The 23,657-nt window shown below is 51.4% G+C and overlaps 1 protein-coding gene across 1 annotated transcript in view; it reads left to right on the forward strand.

The window, feature by feature from the left end:
• PAPPA (pappalysin 1) overlaps positions 1–23,657 on the forward strand; it is a 236,192-nt gene that overhangs the window by 167,938 nt on the left and 44,597 nt on the right. The window contains 5 exon segments of the mRNA XM_040631792.1: positions 2,352–2,465; positions 3,380–3,515; positions 6,084–6,297; positions 14,892–15,060; positions 17,173–17,356. Coding sequence (XP_040487726.1) covers positions 2,352–2,465; positions 3,380–3,515; positions 6,084–6,297; positions 14,892–15,060; positions 17,173–17,356 — 817 coding nt within the window.

Raw genomic sequence — 23,657 nt, forward strand, 5'->3', positions numbered from 1 at the left:
CAATCCACTAGCAGATCTGCCTAAGCTCCGTCCCAGTTGTTTTTGAGAAAAATAAATAAACTCGAAGACATCTTCCAGCCTATTAAAGTGGCTGCTTTGCCCATAGTCTCCTTGGTATTAGGCTTCTAGAGATTTGAATAACAGAAGCCATCACCTGCTTCTGGCCAATGGGATGGTTGATTCTTGGCGCCTCTACTCTCCCTAAGATGTTACCTGGGATGTTCGGGAAACTCATACTGTATGCCCAGGACCCACTGGCTTCTCAGAGAGGGGGAGGGGAACTTTGGCAATAAACAGGTTTCAATACTTTGCAGTGTTCTTCAAGCAGTGAAGCTCTTTTCTTAAAGGAAAGATTACCTGGCAGCTCGATATCTAAGACGGATGAGTAGAGATCCTCCAGGTAAAGCAGGAGAGAAGGAAGGAAGCAGATCTCACACCCTGACCCGCAGGCAGACGCCTCCAAGGAATCCCTGAAAACCCATGACCTAGTCCAACATTCAAATGTCAAAGATAAACCGGGGTCTCCTCCAATGAGGTCATCATGGCACTGAAGAACTTTCTGGGTGACTGATCTGTGATTTTCTAGAGTTGGTTAAGCGACTTAAATTCCTGTGTTTGGGGCTTCAAGAATGGATTGATGAAAATGTTAACAGTAAGGGGCACTGGCTGAAGCATACCTAGAGAACTCTGTATTACCTTTGCGACTTTTCTGTAAATATAAAATCATCCCAATACTAAAAAAGTTCATTAAAAAACACTGATGATACAGTTGTAGATTACAGTGCAGGCATCACGTATCATATCTTGAGCTTGACTCTTGAATTTGATACATGACTTTTCTCCTCTGTTTTTGATTCTTCTGTACTCATCTCTAGGAATCTCTGGGCAATATATGGTCTTGCTTTGTGTGATTTTTATAAATGACATCATATTGTACTTGTCCAGTTACACCTTGTTCCCTTTTTTTTGGTTTGTTTTTACCCAGTGTTAGGCTTTTGCAATCTCTCCATTGATGTCTCCACTGATGTTAGGAGTAGGGCTCCGTTTTGAGTGCCCGGGACCCATACTGGACCTGACATTAAATATTTCTAGTATCATCCCTGTATATGAATCTAATTGAGGCCTCTTAAGACTCTTGTGCTGTATACAGAAATCTGTCATGTGAATATTTCTTACTTGATGCATCCCTTCCCCAACAGATGAACATACAAACTATTCCCAATTTTTTGCTACTACAAATATTGCTGGAGTAGGTATCCTTGATCCTTGTATATAATATTTTTTTCTTTTTCCCCTCTTTTTTGTTTTACATGTATGTTTACTATGATCGATATTAGATTATCTTTTTTTTTTTTTTAATAGGTTTCAAGAGCCTTAGAGTTCGCTAGGTCAGCCTTTGTCAGATGAGTACAGGGAGACCTGCCCATGTGGCATGACAGACCCAAATCCACAGGGGAGTGTTTAGAGGGGAGCCACATTCAAGGTCAGAGGAAAAACACAAATGTGGGATGGCCGTCCGCAAAAGATCTGGCCCATCTCAAGAGCAAGTCAGTTGCTCCTTGCCTTTGCCATCATAGAACTTTTCTGTTTTCTGCTGTACAGTTACAGTTACAGTTGTGTGTGTCTGTGTGGTACCTCCATGGGTATCTGCACTCACTGTCCCCTGCAAGCTCCTGGTGTCTGTCTCATCCCACAGTGCTTGGCAAATAGCCGTCTCCCAACAACTGTGACTCGAATAAGTGAATGAACTGAGGAGTGAAATGACATTTGGACACACATCACACACTCACACATTCTGTCTTTGGGGGAAATGCCCATCCTGTCAGAGTCTTTTCTCTGTCCTTAATACGGCTCTGGACACAATGTACAGGCTTGTTCGACAATGGTCTGCTTGCGATTCGCCACTCGGTGAGATCCCAGCCTTATCCTGCCTTTTCTGCCACCTTCCCCAAGCTCTAAGAGTACCAGATGGCTTAGCACACCCTGAGCATTCTAGATTTCTCCATTCCTCTGAGCCTTTGCTCCTGCTCCCTTCCCCTGCAGTGCCCTTCCCCTGTGTCTGCTCTGTTCTTTAAGATCCAGCTCAGATGTCAACTCCTCCCGCATTTGTCCCCGTGAACATTTCTCGTCACCTCTACCACCAAAGTGTGTTATCTGTGCCGCCCTTCACAGTGTCGAGGACTCCCTGTTCTACAGTAGAATGTGGGCTCCTGGAGCAGACTCCCGTCTGTGCATCGCATTTTCTCCTGCGGTGCCCCGAACAAAATAGGTGGAGAGGAAAGGTGCATTTAATTGAATTTAGTTCAACCGCTGAGACCCTCTAAAACATTTTTTTCTTTATCTCTTCCCAGGTGTGTCGAACGAAGGTGATAGATCTCAGTGAAGGCATTTCCCAGCATGCCTGGTACCCTTGTACCATTAGCTACCCGTACTCCCAGCTGGCTCAGACCACTTTCTGGCTCCGGGTAAGCCAAAGCTTTACGAGTCTTAGACTCTCCAGCAGTGGCCCCCAGGAAGCACCAACTCCCGTGACCCTTTCGCAAGATGGTTTGTCTGCCCACTGAGGGTGTTAATTGTAAGGACAGAGAACAAAACACTTCCCAGTAGGATGCTCCCTGAAATAGAGTCCCTTCATTGCTCATGGAATGCCCCTCCTCCTTCTTGTTTTGGCCAAGACTTTGGATACCTTTTGTCTGCCCGGAACCTTCTGTGCATCGTTCAAGGCCTTTTAAGATTGTCTTCTCCTCCTTGAAGTCTTAACTGATCCCCACAGAGGAGTGACTGTTCTCTCCCTTCTAGTTCTGCCCATGTCCGGCCATCTGTTGGATGGCGCTTGTCCCGTGGTTTTATATCGCTGTCTTTGGGCCCATCTTCCTGACTTAGGCTTACGGATTGTATTGACTTTTGATTTGCACATTGCTGACCCACTTAGAGCTCCACAGTCTGCAGAAATGCAAGGGCTGTGTTTTACTTAGCTTTGTCTCCTTGATGCCTCGCACAGAGGCTAGCATGGAGAAGTGACAGATAATAATAATACCTTTCTTGTGGTTGTAGGTTGTGCCAGACATTTTGTTCCCATTATCTTACTGGAGGCTCGCAGCCACCATGTGATTGAGTTATTTCCTTAATATGTCACTTAGAATGAGGGAACTTAGGTCCAGAGAGGCCGAGCGACCACTCACTGTCACACAGCTCAGCAGGTGCAGAGCCAGGTTGGAACAGAGTTTCTGACTTCCGAGCCTGTGTTCTTCACTGCCTCCCTGTTCCCATCATGGACCTGTGACGAGTGGCCCAGTCCCTGAAACGGAAGATGCTCCTTGAAACCTCTGCCCCGTGGCTGGAGCGCGTGAGTGACCCTGCCATGCTGTCTGCATTTCAGGCGTACTTTTCTCAGCCAATGGTGGCTGCAGCTGTTATTGTCCACCTGGTGACCGATGGCACCTATTATGGGGACCAGAAGCAGGAGACCATCAGCGTCCAGCTGTTTGATACCAAAGATCAGAGCCACGATCTCGGTGAGCACGTCCTCATGCGGGTGGCTCTTGGGACCGTATATGCCCAGGGTGGTTGGAGGAGCCGCTGAGAGCTAGTTCTGCCTTTGCCCTTCCTCTTCTTGCTTCTCCGTTTGGCATTCTGGTTGCCTTCAGATCGGGAGGCTTTTGTGTATCCAGAGAAGCGTGGATGTGGCAGATATGGGGATCAGTGGCCACTGTCCAAGTCCTCCCTTCACGAGCTCCCTTCTACCAGGCACCTTTAACCTCAGGCACCCCATCTGATCCTCAGATGACCCCGGGAAGGAGACGGAGCAAAGGCCCTTTCTCCAGGTATCAGCACCTGGGTCCCCAAGAGACTTGACAGACCCCAGGTCACATGGCAGTGACCGGGAAGAGTAGAGGAGCCAGGTTTTCGGAATCATAGCCGTGGCTCTTTCCCCTGTACCCCGAGGTGTCCTTTAGTGCTCCACAGCGGTGGCCGTGTCTCCGACACCGTCTGCAGAGCCCCCCGTGGGAGGAGGGTAAGGAAAGGCCAGGAGTGGGAAGGCAGGTAAAGAGCCAGGTCCTGCATGCTGAGAAGCTGCCTCCGCATAGGGCTGGCGGGGAAGACAAGGCCAGAGTTGTCAAGCTGTCACTTGCACACCCCTCTCCCTAGCCACGTGTGCACAGGGCAGAGGAAAGAGCCCCAGTTCCAGAGCCGACAGCCCGGGCTTCAGTCCTGTGGCGGCCACTCACTCGGCTCGACTTCAAAGCCCCTCATGCGGCATCTTGCTCTCCTCTTAGGCACGGTGGGGACAACGGTGCCACTTCATCATCAGGGCGAGATGGAGAGGTAGTAAGTGAGGTATTGCTCAGGGCTGTGGTGACGGTGCCCAGCACGAGACCCAGCACTGGGAAAGTCCTGTTATCCCTCCCACATGTCCAGTGTCCCGCTGGGTAGCCATTCCAGGTGTTTGGGAAAGGCTGGAAAGGCTAGCCCCGAAGGCCGGGCTTCAAAGCTGGGCCTGCACCATTCCACAGAGTGCTGGGTTCAAAGACCCCTGTGAAGCCAGCAGGCGAGGGGTCATCGCAGGGTCAAGCAGAAGCCAAGGGAGCAGAGAGAGGATTTTGTTTTGTTTTTATGTTTACTTATTTAGTTAGTGTTAGAGGCAAGGGGGAGACACAGGAATAAGGAAGAGAAAGAAAACCCCTCTGGGCCTATCTGGATTCCGGAGAAATTTCCCTAAGTGAGAAGCAAATATTTTCCTAGCTGTCCTGGCATTGCAGAGGGCTCTGAGGCGTGGGGGGAGGTCCGGTTCCACAGAAGCTGCTGGGATCCCGTGACTCAGTGTCTGAGGCTTCCACGTGTCCCCGTCCCTCCCCCGCAGTGGCCCCTGCCTCTGTCCTCTGCATCCTGGCACCCCCCTCTGGAGCCTTTGCAGCTCTGAGTGACCACAGAAGGGCGACTTCTGGGTGGGGAGCTCAACGGCCCCGACGGCGCAGGCCAGCCGGGATGTGTTTAGGGTCAGTCCTGACGTCAGATGCAGAAACTGAGTTATAAGGAGCTTGCTGGAGTCATATCGTTAGGATGTGACTAGTCCCTTCACAGGTAGGCTAAGCTGTGATGTGAACTGAGGTCCGCCAGACCCCAAAGCCAGTGTCCGTTTTCCCACCCCGTCAATGCCTTCCCTCTTCTGGGTGTGCCCTTTCTCTCTGCGCCCTCTCTTCCTCCTCGAAGCCTGGGGACCTGTTCCCCCTTCTAGAAAGAACCGAGGGCTTTGGGAGGGGGCAAGCCTGGGTTCAACGTGGTCTCTACATTGCTGGCTGTTCTGGGCGCCTCTGGAAAGCCACTTCCTGCCCTTGATTCTCAGCGTTACCTCTGCCCCATGGCTACAGAGGTGCAGACCTCACTGGACTGCTCCTGGGTTCCTGGATTAAAAATGAGGGCAGGCTTCCCCCGCCCCCCGGGGAAGAGCCTGTTCCTGCAGATGATTTGTACTGTCTCTCTGGCTGACTGGGAAGGCAGCCTGAAAACTAGCAACTCAGGGGTGCCTGGGTGGCTCAGTTGTTAAGCATCTGCCTTCGGCCCAGAGCGTGATCCCAGGGTCCTGGGATCAAGCCCCGCATCGGGCTTCCTGCTCTGCTGGGAGCCTGCTTCTTCCTCTCCCACTCCCCCTGCTTGTGTTCCCTCTCTCGCTGCCTGTCTCTCTCTCTGTCAAATAAATAAATAAAATCTTTAAAAAAAAAAAAAAAAAAGAAAAGAAAACTAGCAACTCAGACCATCCAGCCCAAACGCAATGTGGGAGGGTGGGGAGGGCCAGCGATGCTTGTGTGAGGGGTGGCCACTGGGGGAGGGAGAGAGGCTGTGGGCGCTAGGTGAAGGGAAAGCTTGGGGGCAGGGAGGCAAAGGGATTGGAAAGATTTGGAACCAAGAGAAAAAGGCAGACAAAGAAACTTTCAATCAAACTCAAAATCCCCACTGGCCACCCAATGGTGCTTTTGTGCAGTGACATGAAAGGGTCTGGGGGCTTCGGGAAGGGCCCGTTGGGGAGGGCGTGACTGGCCTTGAGTAATGAGCCTGGCCCCTCGGCCCTCTGTCTCTCCTGACAGGCCTCCATGTCCTGAGCTGCAGGAACAATCCCCTGATTATCCCTGTGGTGCATGACCTCAGCCAGCCCTTCTACCACAGCAAGGCGGTCCGTGTGAGCTTCAGTTCACCCCTGGTCGCCATCTCGGGGGTGGCCCTCCGCTCCTTCGACAACTTTGACCCCGTCACCCTGAGCAGCTGCCAGAGAGGGGAGACCTACAGCTCTGCCGAGCAGAGGTAAGGGACCCTGGGTCTGATTGCCCTGGGCTGGTTGCTAGCCTCAGAAGCAGATGGAGGAATTCTGGAACTGCGTAGACTTGCGTGTGGCTGAAAAGTCTGTGTGTTTCTCCCTTCTCCATCCTCTGGCCTCTGGCCGGCTCTGCCTTTGGGCCTGGGAGGCCCACACCTTGTCGTCTCCGATTCCAGGGGCGAGGGAGGGAAGCAGGGAGGGAAGCAGGAATGCGTGCTGGTAGAAAGACTCCCTCACCTGGCTCATAGTCCCAGCGCTGACGATGGCTTGCTCGCGTGGTAAACATCCCTTTCCCTCTCTGGGTCTCAGCATCCGCATTTGGACAAAGAGAAGATAGGTGGATGAGCTCTCCCGCAGCTCTGAAAAACTGGAGTATTTATTTAGGGGGATGGAGGGAGCCTGGTATTTGCTTCATCCTAGTTCACTGTATTCCAGTGATGGGGAAATCTCCGTGTCTTTCCCAAACCTAGCTCCTGAGAGCCCCTCGGCGGTCTCGGAGTCTCTGGTAATGGCGTAGCCTCGCTCGTCCATGCCTCTGTCCTGCTGTCTGCTAATGCCCATCATCTGAAGCTAAGGGAGCATGGTGTTTCCTGGGAATAAGAGTTTGGGTGATACTCTTACCTGGTCTGAACGTGCCCCTTCTCGCTTGTGTGTCCGTGACAAGTCACTTCACTTTTCTGAATCTCACTCTCCTATTTTTGAATGAACAGATGATAATACCTACCCTACCAGGGGGTCATGAGAGTGAAGTGGTTCTCCGTAGATGAAGGGCCTCTTGCGGACCGTTAGGCACTGAGCCAAGGTGACGAGTTAAAACAGAATATGGCCACATTCTGACCTGACGGGGTGGCTCTCTGCCTAGAACTCTGCGTGAAGCTCTTAGCGCTAGAAGAAGCTCTGGAGATCCCCCATTACCCTTGAGAATCCCGGGGCGTCCAAAGGGGAAGGGCTGGTCCAGGCTCGCACAGCACCTCTCACGTTTGTTGAATGAGATCCAGAAGGAGAAAGAGAGACTGAGGCGGGGGGGGGGTGTGTCTCAGTGGGCTCCCCCAGAGTGAGGCCCTCTGAAAGGCGATCCAGGCCTGCCCTGCGGGGGGGGGACACAACACTGGCTTTCCCACGCCCCCGGCCACCACAGGGGACACAAAAGGTGGTTGCAAAACCCACATTGTTTTGCACCCACTGTCTCTAGCTTCTGTTGTGCAAAGTCTGTTGCAATCGTTTGGAGGCAAAAGAGCTCCTTAAATATCACTCACTGTTATATTTCACACTAAAAGGGCTTTTTCATCCCTGACTCTCCAGACTATAAAAATAAGTTAATTCTCAGAACCCAGAGAAACAATGTGAATGGGAAATGTAAATCCATTAGACCTTTTCTGCAATGCTTTCTTTCCCATCCTTAACTAGCCACCGGGACCACAGGCGAGTTGACGGAGGCAAGCACTGGCTTCTTTGAATTCTTAATTAACAGTTCCTGTGCCCGAAGTAAATAGTTAGAAGTGTTTAACCTCAGAAACAAATCAATTGTTTAGCATTTGTTGAGTTCTTTGGCAGCAGAAGCGCACCGGGCGGGGACAGAGTGTTGCCCCGTCTCTCACTGTTTATATGACTGTGAGCCAGTCCCTCCACCCCTCTGGGCCTCAGTTTCCCCATCCATGGGATGATGGTGATGGATTGGATGTTCTCTCTAGTTCCTTCCAGTTCTGACATTCTGTGCTTCCCAAGAGCTGGGAGGGGTGAGAGGGAGGGGGCGGGAACCAACATGCATTTCATTGCCTTATATCATTATTCTAGTTCATTATCACACCTGTCCTGTGAGGTGTGGACAAGAGACAGTGAGTCAAGGCCGTCCAGGCATGAGGAGGCAAAATCCTGCTTTGTCTGCCCCTGAAAGCCACGAGGTACCCACCGGAGCCAAGCACATTCAGGAGAGAAGGGGACTTGTCCCGACTGCTCACGTGTGAGCATTTAGTGAGGGGAACGGAGGTGAGGGGCCACAGCTCTGGGGGCCTCTGTGGCTCGGCCCTGAGCGTGGACCTGGCTGAGACAGGCCGAGCCCCCAGTGCCACAGCTGCAGGGGTTGGGGGGGACCGGGGACCCCTCCTGAGTGATCCAGGGACCAGGGGTGAGGAAGGAGGCAGCTGCTCCCGGAGAGCTGAAGAGGCACTTACCCAAACAGTCAGGACTGCACAAATGTGCAAATGCTTTAAAACAAACAAACCGGGAGGAGAGAAAAGAAAAATAAGCAACAACTGTAAAAAGCCACGGGATGTTTTTCTTCATTCTCAAAACACCAAGGTAAATAGCATCACTTTTATAGCACACATTTCAGCTGGCTCTGGTGGGAACAGCTCACTTGACGCTCCGCTGTTTCCCAGGTAGTGAGAGGGGCCGTCCTCGCCTCCCCAGCCCCAGCCCTCCGCCCCTCTCGTCCCCACTGATCCTGGTTCTTGCTGCCTCTGTCCTCTCCCCACCATCTCCACCCGCTCCGCCTCCTCTCCCACCCTTTCCCCGTCTCCTTTTCATTCTCTGCTCCTGAGAGCTGCGTGAGACCTGGTGGGCTGCCGCGGGAGGAGCCTCACCACAGCAGAATCAATGCAGGCGGCGTGTTCTGACCTAGATTCAGGGGGTCTCCAGGCCCCGTGCGGCACTTGCACTAAATGCAGAGGCCCACGAAAACAGGATCCGGTTGCAGGTGAGAGGTCCAGTTGTGGAATTCTAGCCAAATCCCAGCGCCACACCTAGGGGAAGGGGGAACGGTGAGGGGCTTAGGGATGGTGGTAGGAAGTCCAGAGGCTTCCTCAGTGAGAAAAGCAACAGTCGTGGATTGAGGCTCCAATGTGTCTCACACATACACGTACACACACACACATACACACAAACACACACACTATCTTATGGTTCTAAATAGAGATTGACCAGCTTATTATAAAATTCAGTGGGTCATGTGCTTCCACAATTAGTAAACTCCCTTCTTCTCTCCCTTCCCTCCCTCCCTTCCTTCCTTCCTTCCTCCAGCGGCCTTTATTGTTTGCATTCTTTCTCCCTCTACCTCACACTCTTCCCACTTCCCCACACCAGCCCACCCAAAGAAGGGCAGTTCAGACAGGGAGCCGACCTTGAGAAAGCCAGCTCTAGGAGGAAGTAAGTTCTTCACGTGACCAGATTGGCTCCTTCCAGCCAGCATGGACTTAGACTGGGTCGGGTGGGGGTGAGGGATGGTGCCTACAGGAGCCCACGCGTGAATATGCATCCCATCAGACGACTATATAGGAAATTCATGTATGACACTTGGAGCCCAGAAAGAAGCTTCTCACGGCCAGAGACCACAGGCTCCCCCAAGTTATCCAGCCCACAAGGGGATCAGCTCCTCTCAGAACACCTGTTGGGAGTTGCTGGTCTGGGGGATACACCGCAGACGGAACTGCGGTGCCTGAGCCTGTGTTTCTCCTCCACTGGGCCGGATGCTCCAGATTCTTCTCCAAGATGTTGTTCAGCTCCTACTCCCATCAGAGGCCTCCTGGAGTCCCTCTGCTTCCGCATCCTTGTCAGTCATTGGGATTATCAAAATCTATTTCTCCCCCTCCCCGAGGGCTCTGAGATTATATACTTCTGTTGTTTTATCTTCATAAAACCGTGGTCCCTGAAAGGTGGGGGGCTTCTAACAGACGCTCTGGTTCTGCATTCTCATTCGAAGTCCCAGCAAGGGAAGTGAGCTCCCCAGAACCACCCAGCCGCTCAGCAGAACTGGCCTTGGAAGTCACTTCTCAGGCCTCCAGGGGCCAAGCACATGCCTCTTCATCAGAAGTTTCAAGACTGCTGTCACATAGGCCAGAAAAGACCACAAATAACTTGTATCTGGCCCTTCTGAATCCTCTGCTTCCATTAGTTGCCCACATTTAACTACCAGGAGTGTTCCTAGTAAAAATCGGCAGATGTGGAGACATGATGGGGTCGGTGCTGTGGCCACCTGGGCCAGGAGGGACCTGCTGCCGCTCTGCTGGCCGCCCCTCCCTCCTCGGGCGCCCCGAGAGCAGCTCGCTGCCATCCAGACCCTGCAGGCCTTGACTTGGCCTCATCACCATTGAGCAGCTGCCTCACTGGCTCCTAGCATCCCAGGGTCCAAGAGCCTTCCAGGAGCCCTTCCAGCAGTCGCTGCGTTCCTGGGCAGAAAACAAGGAGTCCTGTCTTGGTCGTCCTTTCTCAGTCTCACTTCCCAAGGACCCTGCCATGTTCCCGCTAAGAGCGTCCTCCCTCCCTTCCTAGCGTGGACATGCTGTCTTCTCCACTGTCCCCGTCCGAGAGACCCAGAGTGATTTATAAACCACCTTCCTGTTATTACCCGCCCCCACCCCATGGTGCACTTGCAGACCGGCGGGAGTCAGGCCAAGAGTCAAGGCGCTCAGCCAGCAGTGGGATCCTCACCGGCCCTTTACCGCCAGTCTTCTGTGTTCTGGGTGAACAGCATTCGTCCATTCTGCTGTGTGTGACTGGGGGCCAGTGCCAGGGCTGCGGGGACGGCAGTGGGGGGTTGGGTATTGAATCCCTTAAGGATGTGCCTCTGTGTGGAACTTGAGTCTCTATGTAAATAAATATACATATTTATAGATACGTGCATATATAAGTATATATGTATGTGTATATGTATGTGTGTGTATATATACAGATATATACCTGTTGGGAGTTAGGGGAAAGACACCGTGTGCAGATGGGTCAGGGAAGGAAGCCTCCATGAGGAAGGGACAGCTGAACTAAGGCCTGTATGAAATGAAGGATAAGCCATGCAAAGGTTTGGGGCGGAGGGAATCCCAGGCAGAGTAAAGAGCATGTGCAAAGGTCCAGGACAGAATGGATATATATACACACACATATACATATATATGAAGAAAAGACAATTTATAAATATCTGATTATCTTTGGATGGGGGAGGGTGTCTCCATCTTGGCCCAGGTGTGAGAATTTCACTGATAGAAGTACCTGTGTCCCTTCCCCCATCCCTCAGATCAGCCAACTTCCTCCCTCTGAAAAGTGTCTTCTTTTTTTTTTTTTCCTTCTTTTGTTATTTTTATTGCTCATCACTGGTATTAAATCTTTCCCCCATTTTTTTTTTTTTTTTAATGAAGCCAGAAGCTTTTCTTTTGTTTCCCTTGTTTTGGTGTTTCAGCCATGACAGGGCTGTGTCAGGGAGGTATTTGGGAGGGGCACTTGGGGTAATGTTTATCATTTTTGGACAGTGCGTTCACACCACCCTTCCAACTTAATGGGAAAGCAAAGAGAAGAGCAGGGGCTTAGGGGACAGACAGGCAGACCTTACTGGCGTTCTGTCCACGTGGAGTGTCTTTGGACAGACAGATAAGCTCAATGAATCTCACTTTCCTCTTCTCGAAAATGGGAGTGATTGTATTACCTCAAGGAGTTATGGTGAGGATGCAAGTCAGGCGATGTGGATAAAATATAGGGGCTGATAGCTGGTATACATGACCTTCCTTTCCCTTCTTTTCCCTGTTTTCAAGCCTGTAAGCCAGGCACACACAGATGTGCTGAAAAAGCAGGAATACCCCAGTCCCCACAGTGTGTTCTGGAGGCCACTAGTCCAGAAATGTCCCATTGGAAAATGTTATCAGAGTTTGGAAAATGATGTGTGTCATAGCCCCTTCTGGAAATCCACAATGTACATTAGAACATTCAAGGTTCTGAGAAGTCCTGCGATTTAAAGAAAGCTAGCTTATTAATCTAGTGCTACCTAATTCTTTTGACCATGAAACCTTTTGGTGAGATAATTTGTGTGACCAGGGGATATTTTCCTTCCACAGCAGAGAGAGCCAGAATAGAGAAACCACCTTTTCTTGCACCATCATAGTTTCCCAAGTATTTCTCACACATGGGCCCTTCGATTGTACAAACGTGCTGAGCTCCATTCTGTCCTGGACCTTTGCACATGCTCTTTACTCTGCCTGGGATTCCCTCCGCCCAAAACCTTTGCATGGCTTATCCTTCATTTCATACAGGCCTTAGTTCATCTGTCCCTTCCTCATGGAGGCTTCCTTCCCTGACCCATCTGCACACGGTGTCTTTCCCGTAACTCCCAGCAGTCATCCTCTACAATTTCACCTTTAGTGTCCTTTCTGCACACATGACTATCTGAAACAGGCTTCTTTATGGCTTTTCTGGAGTACATGTTCTTTCTCCTCAAATACACAGGTGGCAGGCACCTTCTATATCTCCCCAGTGTTTAGAACAGTGCAGCAAGGTCCCTCTTCAAGGTCTGTTGAATAAATGAACGAGTGGCTGACATGTCACCCTGTTGACACTCTTGAGAGAGAAATTAGCTTATTACTTCCACTTTGCGGATGGGAAGACTGAGGCTCAGCATATTATGTAACTTTCCCAGGTTAAACAATTGGTAAATGGCATCACTGGGGCTAGAGCCTGAATTTGCCTGGTTGCTAAGCCCTGTGCCCTTTCCACTGTAGCCAGTCAGTTTTTTCAGTTTATTCTTTTTCTTACAAAGCACATTCATGTGCAGAGAAATGGGGCAGGGGGACAGGTACATGCTGCTTTTCCCTTCATGGCCCCAGAGCCAGGGCAGCCCCGAGCCCACTGGTTGTCATCCCGGGAGTGCAGAGCAAGCATGGCCACACTGGAAGGCATGGGCCAGAAGACCAGCTTGGGAGCTGGTAGCTTGTGGAGTAAATCTGTTTAAATTGGAACCATGTGGCTCTCGCCCCCAGCGCTTACACACCGTGAACAGATGCATTGTGCGGTGTCAGAGCCCTTGCGTTGACTCCACAGTTACGCTCCTGGAGGCCTCCCGGTGGCACAGGGCGCGGTGCAGGCAAGGCTGTCAGGGGCAGGAAGGAGGGCAGAGAATCCAGTATCTCCCCAAGTGTCACTTTATCCCTCTCCCGGTGCCTTTCGGAAGGGGGGGGCGTGTGTGGAGAGGCAAAGCCCACATCAGTGTGGGTCCGAGACCTACATCGAATGCTCCGCTTTTCTGAGTTTTTTAAAAAAAGGGAGTGTGTGATGTTTGGAGGCTTTTAGCCCCACCCCCACGGCCACCGTGACTCTCAGCAGGCTTCTGAGCAGGGGAGAGAGCGTGCAGATGCCTAACCATCGTCCTGTAAAGCCCTCAGCGGGGTATCCCGGAAATGGGCACCACGGAAGCCAGTGGGGCATTTTTTCTGAAGCTGCTTTGGCCACCAGTGGCTCGCTGTCTCCTAGCTCTGTGTGCACGTCTTGGGGCAGGCGCTGGTGTAGACAGAGTCAGAGAGGCGAAGGTTAGAGAAGACGGCCCCCATCACGCCTCACTGTTCCCAGGCAACGTCTCAACCTCCTCAAAGTGCCTTAAGAGCTATTGCTGGACCCGCCACCCTTTAGGAAACACCGGCTGAATGCAAACCTGCTTCATTGAACTCAGAGGCTACCAAGAGGGACAGGCATTATCTGTACCCTCAGGGAAGTTCTAGTCCAGGTCGGGGGGCAAGGTTAACGACAAGGACTTCGGAGTCACACATCTGGGTGGGAGCTTAAACAAGTAACTTGATCTCGCTGGTCCCCGATTTTTCCAGCTATAAAATGAATAACACTTAGCTCATAGGGGTGTTGTAAGGATGGAGTGAGCTCATGTCCATAAGCAGTTGGTGAATAGTCACTAGTGGTACTGAGTGTCTGGGTAACAGGAACATGAGGGGCACGATCATCTAGCATGGGGATTTTAGATCTCCATTTCCTGAAGGGTTAGCACACATTCTGGCACACGGTGGGCACCCAGGCCCTGAGCTTTCAGTGCATGAAGCGTGAGGCCCGTTAGAGGAAGGAGGGCAGGAGGCCAGCCAGGGAGCCCCCCCTGGGGACACAGGGAAACTTCCTGGAGACATTTACATGGAGCTCAGACTTGAAGAGTGCGTAGAATTCCAATTGGCAGGAAGGTTAGAACGGCGGCCACAGCAAGAAGCAAGGCGTGATCGCTCTACAACCTGACTAACAATTCGTAAATCACTTTACAGTTTATAAAAGACTTCTACATTCAGCACCTCCGTTGAGTCTCATGATCCTATGGGTTGGCCCAGTTTGAGCATACTCTCAAATGCTCAGAGAGGTGGCGTACTTTGCCCGACGTCACACAGCTTCTAGGTCCTAGAGCCTAGACTTCGTGTATACTGTTAGCTACGGCTTATTGAGTGTTTGATGTGCTGAGAATTCTGCTCTGTGCTTCTCCTGCCCTCTCTGTTCTAATGCTCACCGCACCCCTCGGAAGTGAGTGCTGTCACACGATGCAGAGGCCCCTGGCGTGTGAGAAACGCAGTGAACACTTGCTGTCGTCATGACCCCTGTTTCACAGTTGGAAAACTGAGGCTCTGCGAGGTTTGCAGATCCTAACACATACAGCTTGCTGCAAGACCTGAACCCCGGCTTAGCTGCCTCCCCAATTTGGCCCTGTGGTAGACGTTGCTGCCTCCAGAGCCTTCTTCCCCTCCTCTGGCTCAGCCTCCTGAAATCCTGGAGAGGGCTGCCATCAGCTTTGATCTTCCGGGCCGGCCAGAACCACCCCCCCTTATCCTCTGGTTGCTTTCCTCCCCAGCTGCGTGCACTTCGCGTGTGAGGCCGCTGACTGCCCCGAGCTGGCCGTGGAGAACGCGTCCCTCAACTGCTCCAGCACGGACCGCTACCATGGCGCCCGGTGCACCGTGAGCTGCCGGACGGGCTACGTGCTGCAGATACAGCGGGACGACGAGCTGCTCAAGAGCCAGGTGTGCACAGGGGCTGGGCTCAGAGCCCCTCTCCGGCCCCCGGGGTGGGGGTAGGGGGGAGGCTGACCGGGTGTTGAGCATTTCACAGAGCACCGCCACCCGGCAAATACTCGGTAAATACGTGTGGATTGAATGCGCCAATCCATGAATCTGGAATTTCTAAGACCTCGGTTCCCGGGCAGAGTCGTGGTCCACACGGCCCGTAGCAGAGTGTTTGTTGAGGGTTGCAAATGTGGGGACGCACGTGTTGAGCACTTGGGAAGGAAACCGTCGTGGGCAGAGCTCTGCTGCTTTAGAAAGAGGTGAGCCCTCTGTCAATGAGGTGTTCACTCATTCACTGTCATTGTAAAACAGATGGTAAAACATCTGTTCGCCAGGAACCAGATGCTGTAGTCGGTGCTAGAGAAAAAACAAATGTCACTAAGATAAACCTAGGTCCTCCTCCCAAGGAGGATGGTTGCCGGGAGCAGGCCAGGCATGAGTCATGACCTCGCAGGGTGATAAACGCCTGTCTGGGCAGGTGCAGAGTGTGGTGAAAGCCTAGGGGACTCACCCTGGAAGAAGTGACTCGAAAACAGAGACCCAGATAGATGGATGGGCACAGGCGTGTGTGTTGAGGAGGGGGAAGAAATGGTACTCTGGGCACAGGCAGAAATGGGATGTGAAGGCCTGCTGCTGAGAGAGAGCATGCCACAGACAGATTTCTCCCCTGAACTCACCGAAGCAATGAGGCTGGAAGGGCAAGCAAGGTCCACCAGTGCAAGGCCCTGTTCGCTTGGTCAGGAAGTTCAAGGGTGATCTTTAGGGCCATAGGGAGCTTTTGAAGACAGTTACGTGGTCAGATCATGGTCGATCCAGGTCCTTCTGGCTGCCCACTTGGGTGTGGCTTGGCATCTGACAGTGAGACCGGTCACAGGGAGAGCCCTTGAAAATCGTGAGGGTTGCTCACGGGAGAGGGCAGTGTCCTGCGTGGGGGGCATGGGTGGGGCAGTGAGGCCGGGAGATCTGAGGGTTCCAGAGCTCTGTCACGAGATGCAGCCTTTCCCGGAGCCCTGCCGGTGGGCTTCACCCTCCTGCTGCAGATACCCAGGGATATTCCTTGCGGCTGGGGAGACTGCGGGACAGGGCTTCTGGGCTGGAACAGAGTCATGCTCCGGGGCTCCGGGGCCCTCAATTGCTCGTCTTAGACACCTACTTCCTCGTGTCAGACATGGCAGGTCTGAACTCCTGTGGAAACAATTAGGCTGTTTTGGCAGGGAGGGACCTCTGCTCCCTTTGATGTGTGCTTAAGAGGGGAAAAATGTCCTTTGCTTTTAAAATCCCAGATCAACATTTGGCATCCCCAATCCCCTGGGATCTGGCGGCTTCCTCCTTGAATGGCAGCCCACGGGCTGCCCATGGCGGTCCCTCCCTTGGCTCTGAAGCTCAGCCTCGCCCTTCCACCCGCGCACCCCTGCCATCTTCTGGTTTGGTTCAAGTCCCTGTCGACCCTTTTCTCTTTTCCCAGGCTTGTTCTGTCCTCACGTCTACCTCTCTCAACTATCTCAGAGCAGGGAGTGGCTCTTAGAGCGATCCTGGGGTTCAGTGTCAATGCGAGATCTCAAATAAGGAAAGGGACTTGCCCGTGGTCTCATAGCACAGAGGACAAACATCCGGGTCTCCCATATCCCAGGGCAATGCCCACTCCTGCAGAGCCAAGAAAAGATACGACAATCAAGAACCAGTGAACCACTCTTGTGCCATTGTTCACAGGCCAGCTCATGAAAGGAGGCATCGGGCCCCAGGAGGTCCAGGTTTCGAGATTCTCATCAGCACAATGGGAATACTGATCTGGGAGGTTCTGCCCAGAGCAGTTCGGAGTGCGGCTGTTAGGTTCAGTTCCCAGGTACCCTCTTTAAAGCCGTGTAACTTGGAGCTAATCAGTGTCTCTGAGCCTCAGTGTCTGCATCTGTGAAATGGGAATTGAGATACCTAATTCATTAAAAGCCAGTTACAGTTCAACACGGATCTCCTGGGGCCAGGATAAGACTCCGAGTTGTCGCGTGGGAGGGGAAGAGGTGTTCCCCACATTTGGCGTTCAGTCTGCTTATGGTCCCCACCTCTGCCTTCCAGGTGGGGCCCAGTGTCACGGTGACCTGCAGCGAGGGCAAGTGGAACAAGCAGGTGGCTTGCGAGCCAGTGGACTGCGGTGTCCCAGACCAGCATCACGTCTACGCCGCGTCCTTCTCCTGCCTTAAAGGCACCACCTTTGGCAGCAAATGCTCCTTCCAGTGCCGTCACCCCGCGCAGCTGAAAGGTATGGACGAGGGCCCTTTGGCTCCGTTTGCCCTGCTTCCTCTGTGGGAAACCCAGAGGCTGCTTCCAGGCCCTCCCCTGGGTCTCAAACACCCAGGGTTCGGCGGGCTTTTATCTGCTCTTCTGATTTCTCTCCACTAATGGAGGGGATTTACGCACACTGCCTTGCTGTGCAGCCAAGGAGAAGGTAGAGTGTGGATAACGTGACAGTGAAATCTCCTCCAGGGTCCTTGCGAGTCTTACAGAAGAGAGAAGGGAAGGAATGAAGGGAGGGAGGGAGGAAGAAAAAGATTAGAAGAAAGTAACATTCGGAGCCGATGTGACTAGTTCACTGGATAGGATTAGGACCCAGTAAGGCTTAGAGATACGTCTCATTATTATTGCCCTGTTCCCAGGGGAGGACCTCGAGCCTCAGAGAGGTTAAAGAACTTGCCCAAGGCCACACTCTCTGCGGTGGGATCCACGTGGGGGCCATGTGTGTCTTTCACCAGAGCCACTGTTCCTGTGTAGGAGGAATCCGCTGGGAGAGGAGCAGTTGTGGGCAGGAGGGCCTTGCTGGGGGTCTCCTGGGCAAGACCCGGGGTGGTGGGGTGAGTGAGGCAGAGTCAGGCATACTGGAAAAGAGGCCGGGCCTGGCTGACCTAGGATGTCAGGACCAGAAGGGTTCTCAGAACTTGTGTAGAATAACTGATTACTTGGAAACATGGTAAAACCGAGGTCCAGTGAGAGGGAGGAAGGAACTTGTACAAAATCATAGAGCACATTGGTGGTATTTCTAGAAAGAATGCCCTTGGCTTCCAGTCAGAATACTGGGGTTTGACATGACGAGACATGATCTCCAAGTTATGATGGTTCGACTTACAGTTTTTTGATGGTGTAAAAAGCGGCGTGCTTTCAGTAGAAACCGTACCCAGAATTCTGAATTTGACCTTCTCCTGAGCTGCGGATATGTGGTCCAACACACCCTCGGGGTGCTGGGCAGTGACACCTCGCGGCTGATACCCACACAATCATTCTGTCTGCCACTTTCGGGAAAGTATTCAATAAATTACATGACGTACTCAGCTCTTGATTATAACATAGGCTTTGCGTGAGACCACTTTGCCCCACTCTGTAGGCTAATGTAAGTGTTCGAGCACATTTAAGGGAGGCTGGGCTAAGCGTAGATGGTCAGTAGGTTAGGAGTACAAATGCGTTTTTGACTTGCAACATTTTCAACTTATTGGGTTTATTGGGATGTCACCTCTATCGTATGTCGAGAAAGATCTGTGTACCCTTTTCTCAGACGTTCCAGGACCCTCTGCTTTCCTTGTTTTATCAAAGGGAACATGGTCCCTTTACCAGATACCCAAAATGATACCGCACTCAAGCACGGGTCCTAACGCAGATGGGTCCAACCATCAAGCAAAGTTCCAGCCATTATTCTACTGAATGGGATTAATTGACTCCCATGGGGCACGGGTGGGATAGAGGGGCGGTCTATGAGTTCCCTTGAACTTAGATGCAATATTATGTATTCATGAGTTTCAGGCATTTTGATGATTGGAGAGAGTCAGTAGTTCCCCCAGATTTTCAGGGGGGTGCAGAGCTCCCAGTGATTCCTGGACCTGAGTTCCTGGAGGGCAGTGGCTGTGTCTAATCCACTTTCCCATGGCTCACAGCAAGCCCAGAACCTGCCCTGAATAAGACTTCCCAAGGTGTTTTGACGGGATGGCTGGATAAATTGATAAAAGGAAGACTACAGGAAATGCTTCATTCAAGAAATGAGTGAAAGACCAAGCAATCTCCCTAAACTACCCCGAAAGAAAATTAGGTCCCCTAATTTTTAACCCAGTGTGATTTGAATACAGACGCTATGGACACTCACGTGAGGTACTCTAAAGACCTAGGAGAGGTGATGAGACAGTGGAAATCGTAAGCCGTCCACATTTCAGGCTTTTGGAGTCCTTCCTTCGCCCAGATGTGGGGCGTGTTCATGACTCCAGACCAAGAAATCACACCTTTCCTCTCAAACAGACACCTTTGGGAAGGAGCAGTGTGTACATTAGTATTGATTCTTATAGGCCCCGTTGTGGCTAAAAATGATTCTTAAAAAAAAAAATGTATTTATTTATTTTGGCTAGAGAGAATGACAGAGAAAGAGAGTGTGCACGCATGGACTTACAAGCAAGGGGAAGGGGCAGAGGGAGAGGGAGAGAAAGAGTCTCAGCAGACGCTGCACTGAGCATGGAACCCAACACAGGGCTTGAACTCACAATCCTGACACCATGACCTGAGCTGAAATCAAGAGTTGGACGCTTAACCGACTGAGCCACCCAGGCGCCCTGCTAAGAATGATTCTCAATCAAAGAGATTCGGACCCTTCTGCTGTTGCTTCTCTGCTGACTGTGTGGAAGGGGGGGAGTGACCCTGCTGTGGAGACGAGGCCTGGGGGAACCCTCATTTTGATCGTTGTTGTTCCCAACTTTGCTCTTCCCTTGAGAATGCAGACAAGCGTCTCTCCGGTGGCCGCACTGACCCCCTAGGACCCGCTGGCATTTCATGCGCCTTGGTTGTCAGCATCGTCTGGTGCTCAATCCCAGATCTGATGCTTCTCCTTGGGTCTGCGGGCAGCAAGGACTGGGTGAAGGCCCCGCTACCTCTCTCTTGAACTTGTTAATGGCCCCCTTCTCAAGTGAGGGAGTAAAGAGGTGAACAACCCAACTTCTGTCCTCCATTTTTTGTTTGCTTCCCTTTCCTCTCTTCATTTTGCTTTTCCTGACAGGATAATTGAAGCGAAAAGAGCACTGTCTTTAGAATCAGACAGACTGGGATTCCGTTCCTGGCTCTGCCCCAGCAGTTGATTTTAGAAGAGCTATTTCATGGCTCTGGGCTTCAATACTCTCATCTGTAAAATGGGTGGAGGAGGGCCCACATTGAAGGGGCAGGTTGAGGCCTGAAAGAGATGGTATGTGTAAGATTCCAGAGCCAGAGAAAGTGCTTAGTGAATACTGACCTTCCCCAAGGGGCGCCCTTGTGAGAACCTGCCCCATGGCCTCTCTCCAAGCCCTGACCGCTGTCTCGTGGAGGCCTTAGTCCTCGGGGCTGCGGACCCACGCTCCCTCCTCCGTGCTCTGCCCAGGACCCAGAGGTTAAATGTCGGTCGCCGAGCACCCAGCACCCAGGACAGGCAGTTACGTGTAGCCCCTGGGAGCTGGTATAATGTGTGTAACACCCCAAACCCACTCTCGCTTCTATTCCCAATGATTTTTTTTTCTTGAATATCCTCTCTTTCACTTAAATTTTGAGCCCTCTTCAAGATGTATGCAAAAATCCTGCAAACTCACAGCCTCAGAGTCCCTTCTGCCAAGGCACTTTACCAAGCAAGCACTACCAGCACAGACAAAAGCTGCAAAACCCAAAGGAAAATACACCCTCAAGTTCAACAACAACAATGACAAAACTGCAAAATCGTAAATATATAATTAAAGGGCTGAATATGTCACATTACTCATATCACCTCATCAGCCTCAACTCGGCTGTGTTGGGTGCACTTGATATGGGGTGCACTTGGGTGTGGAGTGGGGCTTCTAAAAGCCAGTGTGCCTTGGAGTGCCGGGCTAGCTCAGCATGGGGCTCTCGATCTCGGGGCTATGAGTTCGAGCCCCATGGTGGGTACAGAGATTACTTAAATAAATAATCTTTAAAAAAAAATAAAGTAAGCACACCTTCCTCCTACAAAGATCTTTTTAAAAGGCCCACTTTGTGCTTCTGGCTTTTGTTGGCTTTTCTGTTTTGCTTCTTTAACCTCAGATTGAAAATTCAGACTATCCACTTGTTTCCAGCAGATACTGAACACCATTGAGCTCTTCCTGACTTCTCAGACTTTATTAAAGACAGGGATGTGAGCTGGGGGGAAACAGAGAGTGACCACATCCCACAGTGCCCCACGTGAATCCTCGTGCCTGCCCTCAGCTCCTTCCCTCACCCAGCACCTCTCCCTACAGAACCCTGTTATGACTTCCCTCGCTATAGAAATTACACATTCTCTCTTCTGTCTCAGGAGGAGACCCTTCCTTCTTTCTCAGAAGCAGAAAGCCAGGCCCTTGAGGGACCCAAGGGTCTCATCAGGGCATCTCCCCGACAAAAACAGGGTCATCCCCCCCACCCCAAGAGAAATTCTCATACAACTGCTAAGAGAATGCTGCTTTCTCCATCTGTCACCTTAGCATCTGGGATGGTGAGGGTCCAGGATGGTCTAGGACGTCACTGGGTCCAAACCACTGCTGAGTGCTAATGGTAGACCACTACTGAGATTATGTGTGGGGACCTGAAGGTCACAGTAGAGAAGGGACTTGTCCCTTATGAGACCACTTTTTTTTTTTAATTTTTAAAGATTTTATTTATTTATTCGACAGAGAGAGACAGCCAGCGAGAGAGGGAACACAAGCAGGGGGAGTGGGAGAGGAAGAAGCAGGCTCATAGCGGAAGAGCCTGATGTGGGACTCGATCCCGGAACGCCAGTATCACGCCCTGAGCCGAAGGCAGACGATTAACCGCTGTGCCACCCAGGCGCCCCTATGAGACCACTTTTTGATGTGAGCAATGCTAAGATGTCATCTCAATAATTCTTCCTCTCACTCCTGCTCCACTCTGAGCAGTTGCTCATGTTTCAAGAGTCAAATCTCTTCTTACTTGCTGTCTCAGAAGCCCTTTGGCGTGTTTAAAGCCTGTGTCTCAACCCAGAACCCCATCAAAGTCTGGAACATCAGAACTAGGAGGAGCCCAGGGGTCATCAAGGTGAATCATTTGATTTCACATTGGGGAAACTGAGGCCCAAGAGAAGAAAACATTTACACAAGGAGATATAGGAGTTACCATTAGTACTGGGGTCCTGACCCAAGAAATGGTACCCCCTTGCTAGGCATGCCATTCTCACCAATCTGGTGAAATCATCTAACTTGGGTCTGCCATATGCATTCCCAAGCTTCTTCATGGCAGGTATCCAGCGTTGCAGGCACCTTTCTCTCTCTTCTTGGGAAGGTTTCCATCACTTATCCCTGATTGTGACTGCATCTGACAACAGCCTCTTTCCTTTGAGCCTAACATGTGGAATGATAAATGGGGCCCCTTGCTAAAGAAATTTGGAAGTGACGGGCACCATTCTGGACACTGGGGAGAGGGTGGAGGTTCTGAAATCTTACTGTATGTCCAGTTGATTTCGAGATACTCCACTCACCCAAATTCTCCTGATTCCGTGAGATGTTCTTTGGCTGTGCTCATGGGTAAAGGCTCTGTCGTGGGATCAAGAGAGCACTTAGGAGCCAGGCAGACCTGGAGGGAGCCCTGACTCTAGATCGAGCAACTCATGTTCCCTCCTTTGGACTTCGTTTTCTCACCTACAGAATGGGGTTAATGACAAATTGGATCATTAGGAGGGTCAAGAAGATGGCCCTTGTAAGTCGTCCTCATGGGCTGAATTATAAGCAGTTACTGGTGGCCTTCCTTTCAGACATGTAGTGGGGAGAACTGGACAAGTAAACAATCTAAATATAACCTGACTCGCCTCGGCTAGAATTGGGAGAATCCAGTTTGAGCAAGTGACGGACTTGCTGGGACTGCCAAGCCCAGCTCGGATTTTCTCTTTGATTCCTTGGGGTTGCAGGAGCCTAGCGAAGTGCTTTCAGGACTAAAATTGGCAGAGGCTTTGCATGCTTCCCTTGATGGCGCTATTTCTTCTGCCTCGGCTTCTCCCTCTGACTTGCTACCGCCTGAGTGCTGGGTGAAGGTCCAGTTGGCTGTGGTGGGGAAAACAACCATCCTGAAATCCTCAATGTCCTCAGTTCCCACCTCACCTGGCCCGGGACCTTGTACGCAGAGACCTCTTTGCGCTTCCTGTCCTTCCTCCTCTTCCTCTTCTCTAACTCTGTTAAGATCTATTTCCCATCAAGAGCAATGAAACTGAACCTCCTCCCGGTTCCAGCAGCACTCGCCTTTGGCTGATGCAGCCTCCCGAGGGCTTACATGTCCACTTCCAGTCCCTCTAGCTGCATCTGTGTTTTCTCAAAACAATACAGTGGCCAATATTCTTTCACATCCTAAAATGCTAGAGTTGCAAGAACTTAAAGACCACTTTGGCTTAGGGCCAGAGAGGTTAGGTGACTTGTTCAAGGTCGCATGTAGATTTGTAATAGTTCACGCATTTAATAAATGGGTATTAAGGACCTACTGTGTACTTGGCACTAGGCTAGGGTCTGGTACTAAAAGAATGAATGAGGTCCATTCCCTGGCCTTAGGATGCAGGCCGGTATTTAAAAAACCAG

Source organism: Ursus maritimus, unplaced genomic scaffold, assembly GCF_017311325.1.
Source record: "Ursus maritimus isolate PB19 unplaced genomic scaffold, ASM1731132v1 scaffold_17, whole genome shotgun sequence".
Taxonomy (NCBI): Eukaryota; Metazoa; Chordata; class Mammalia; order Carnivora; family Ursidae; genus Ursus; species Ursus maritimus.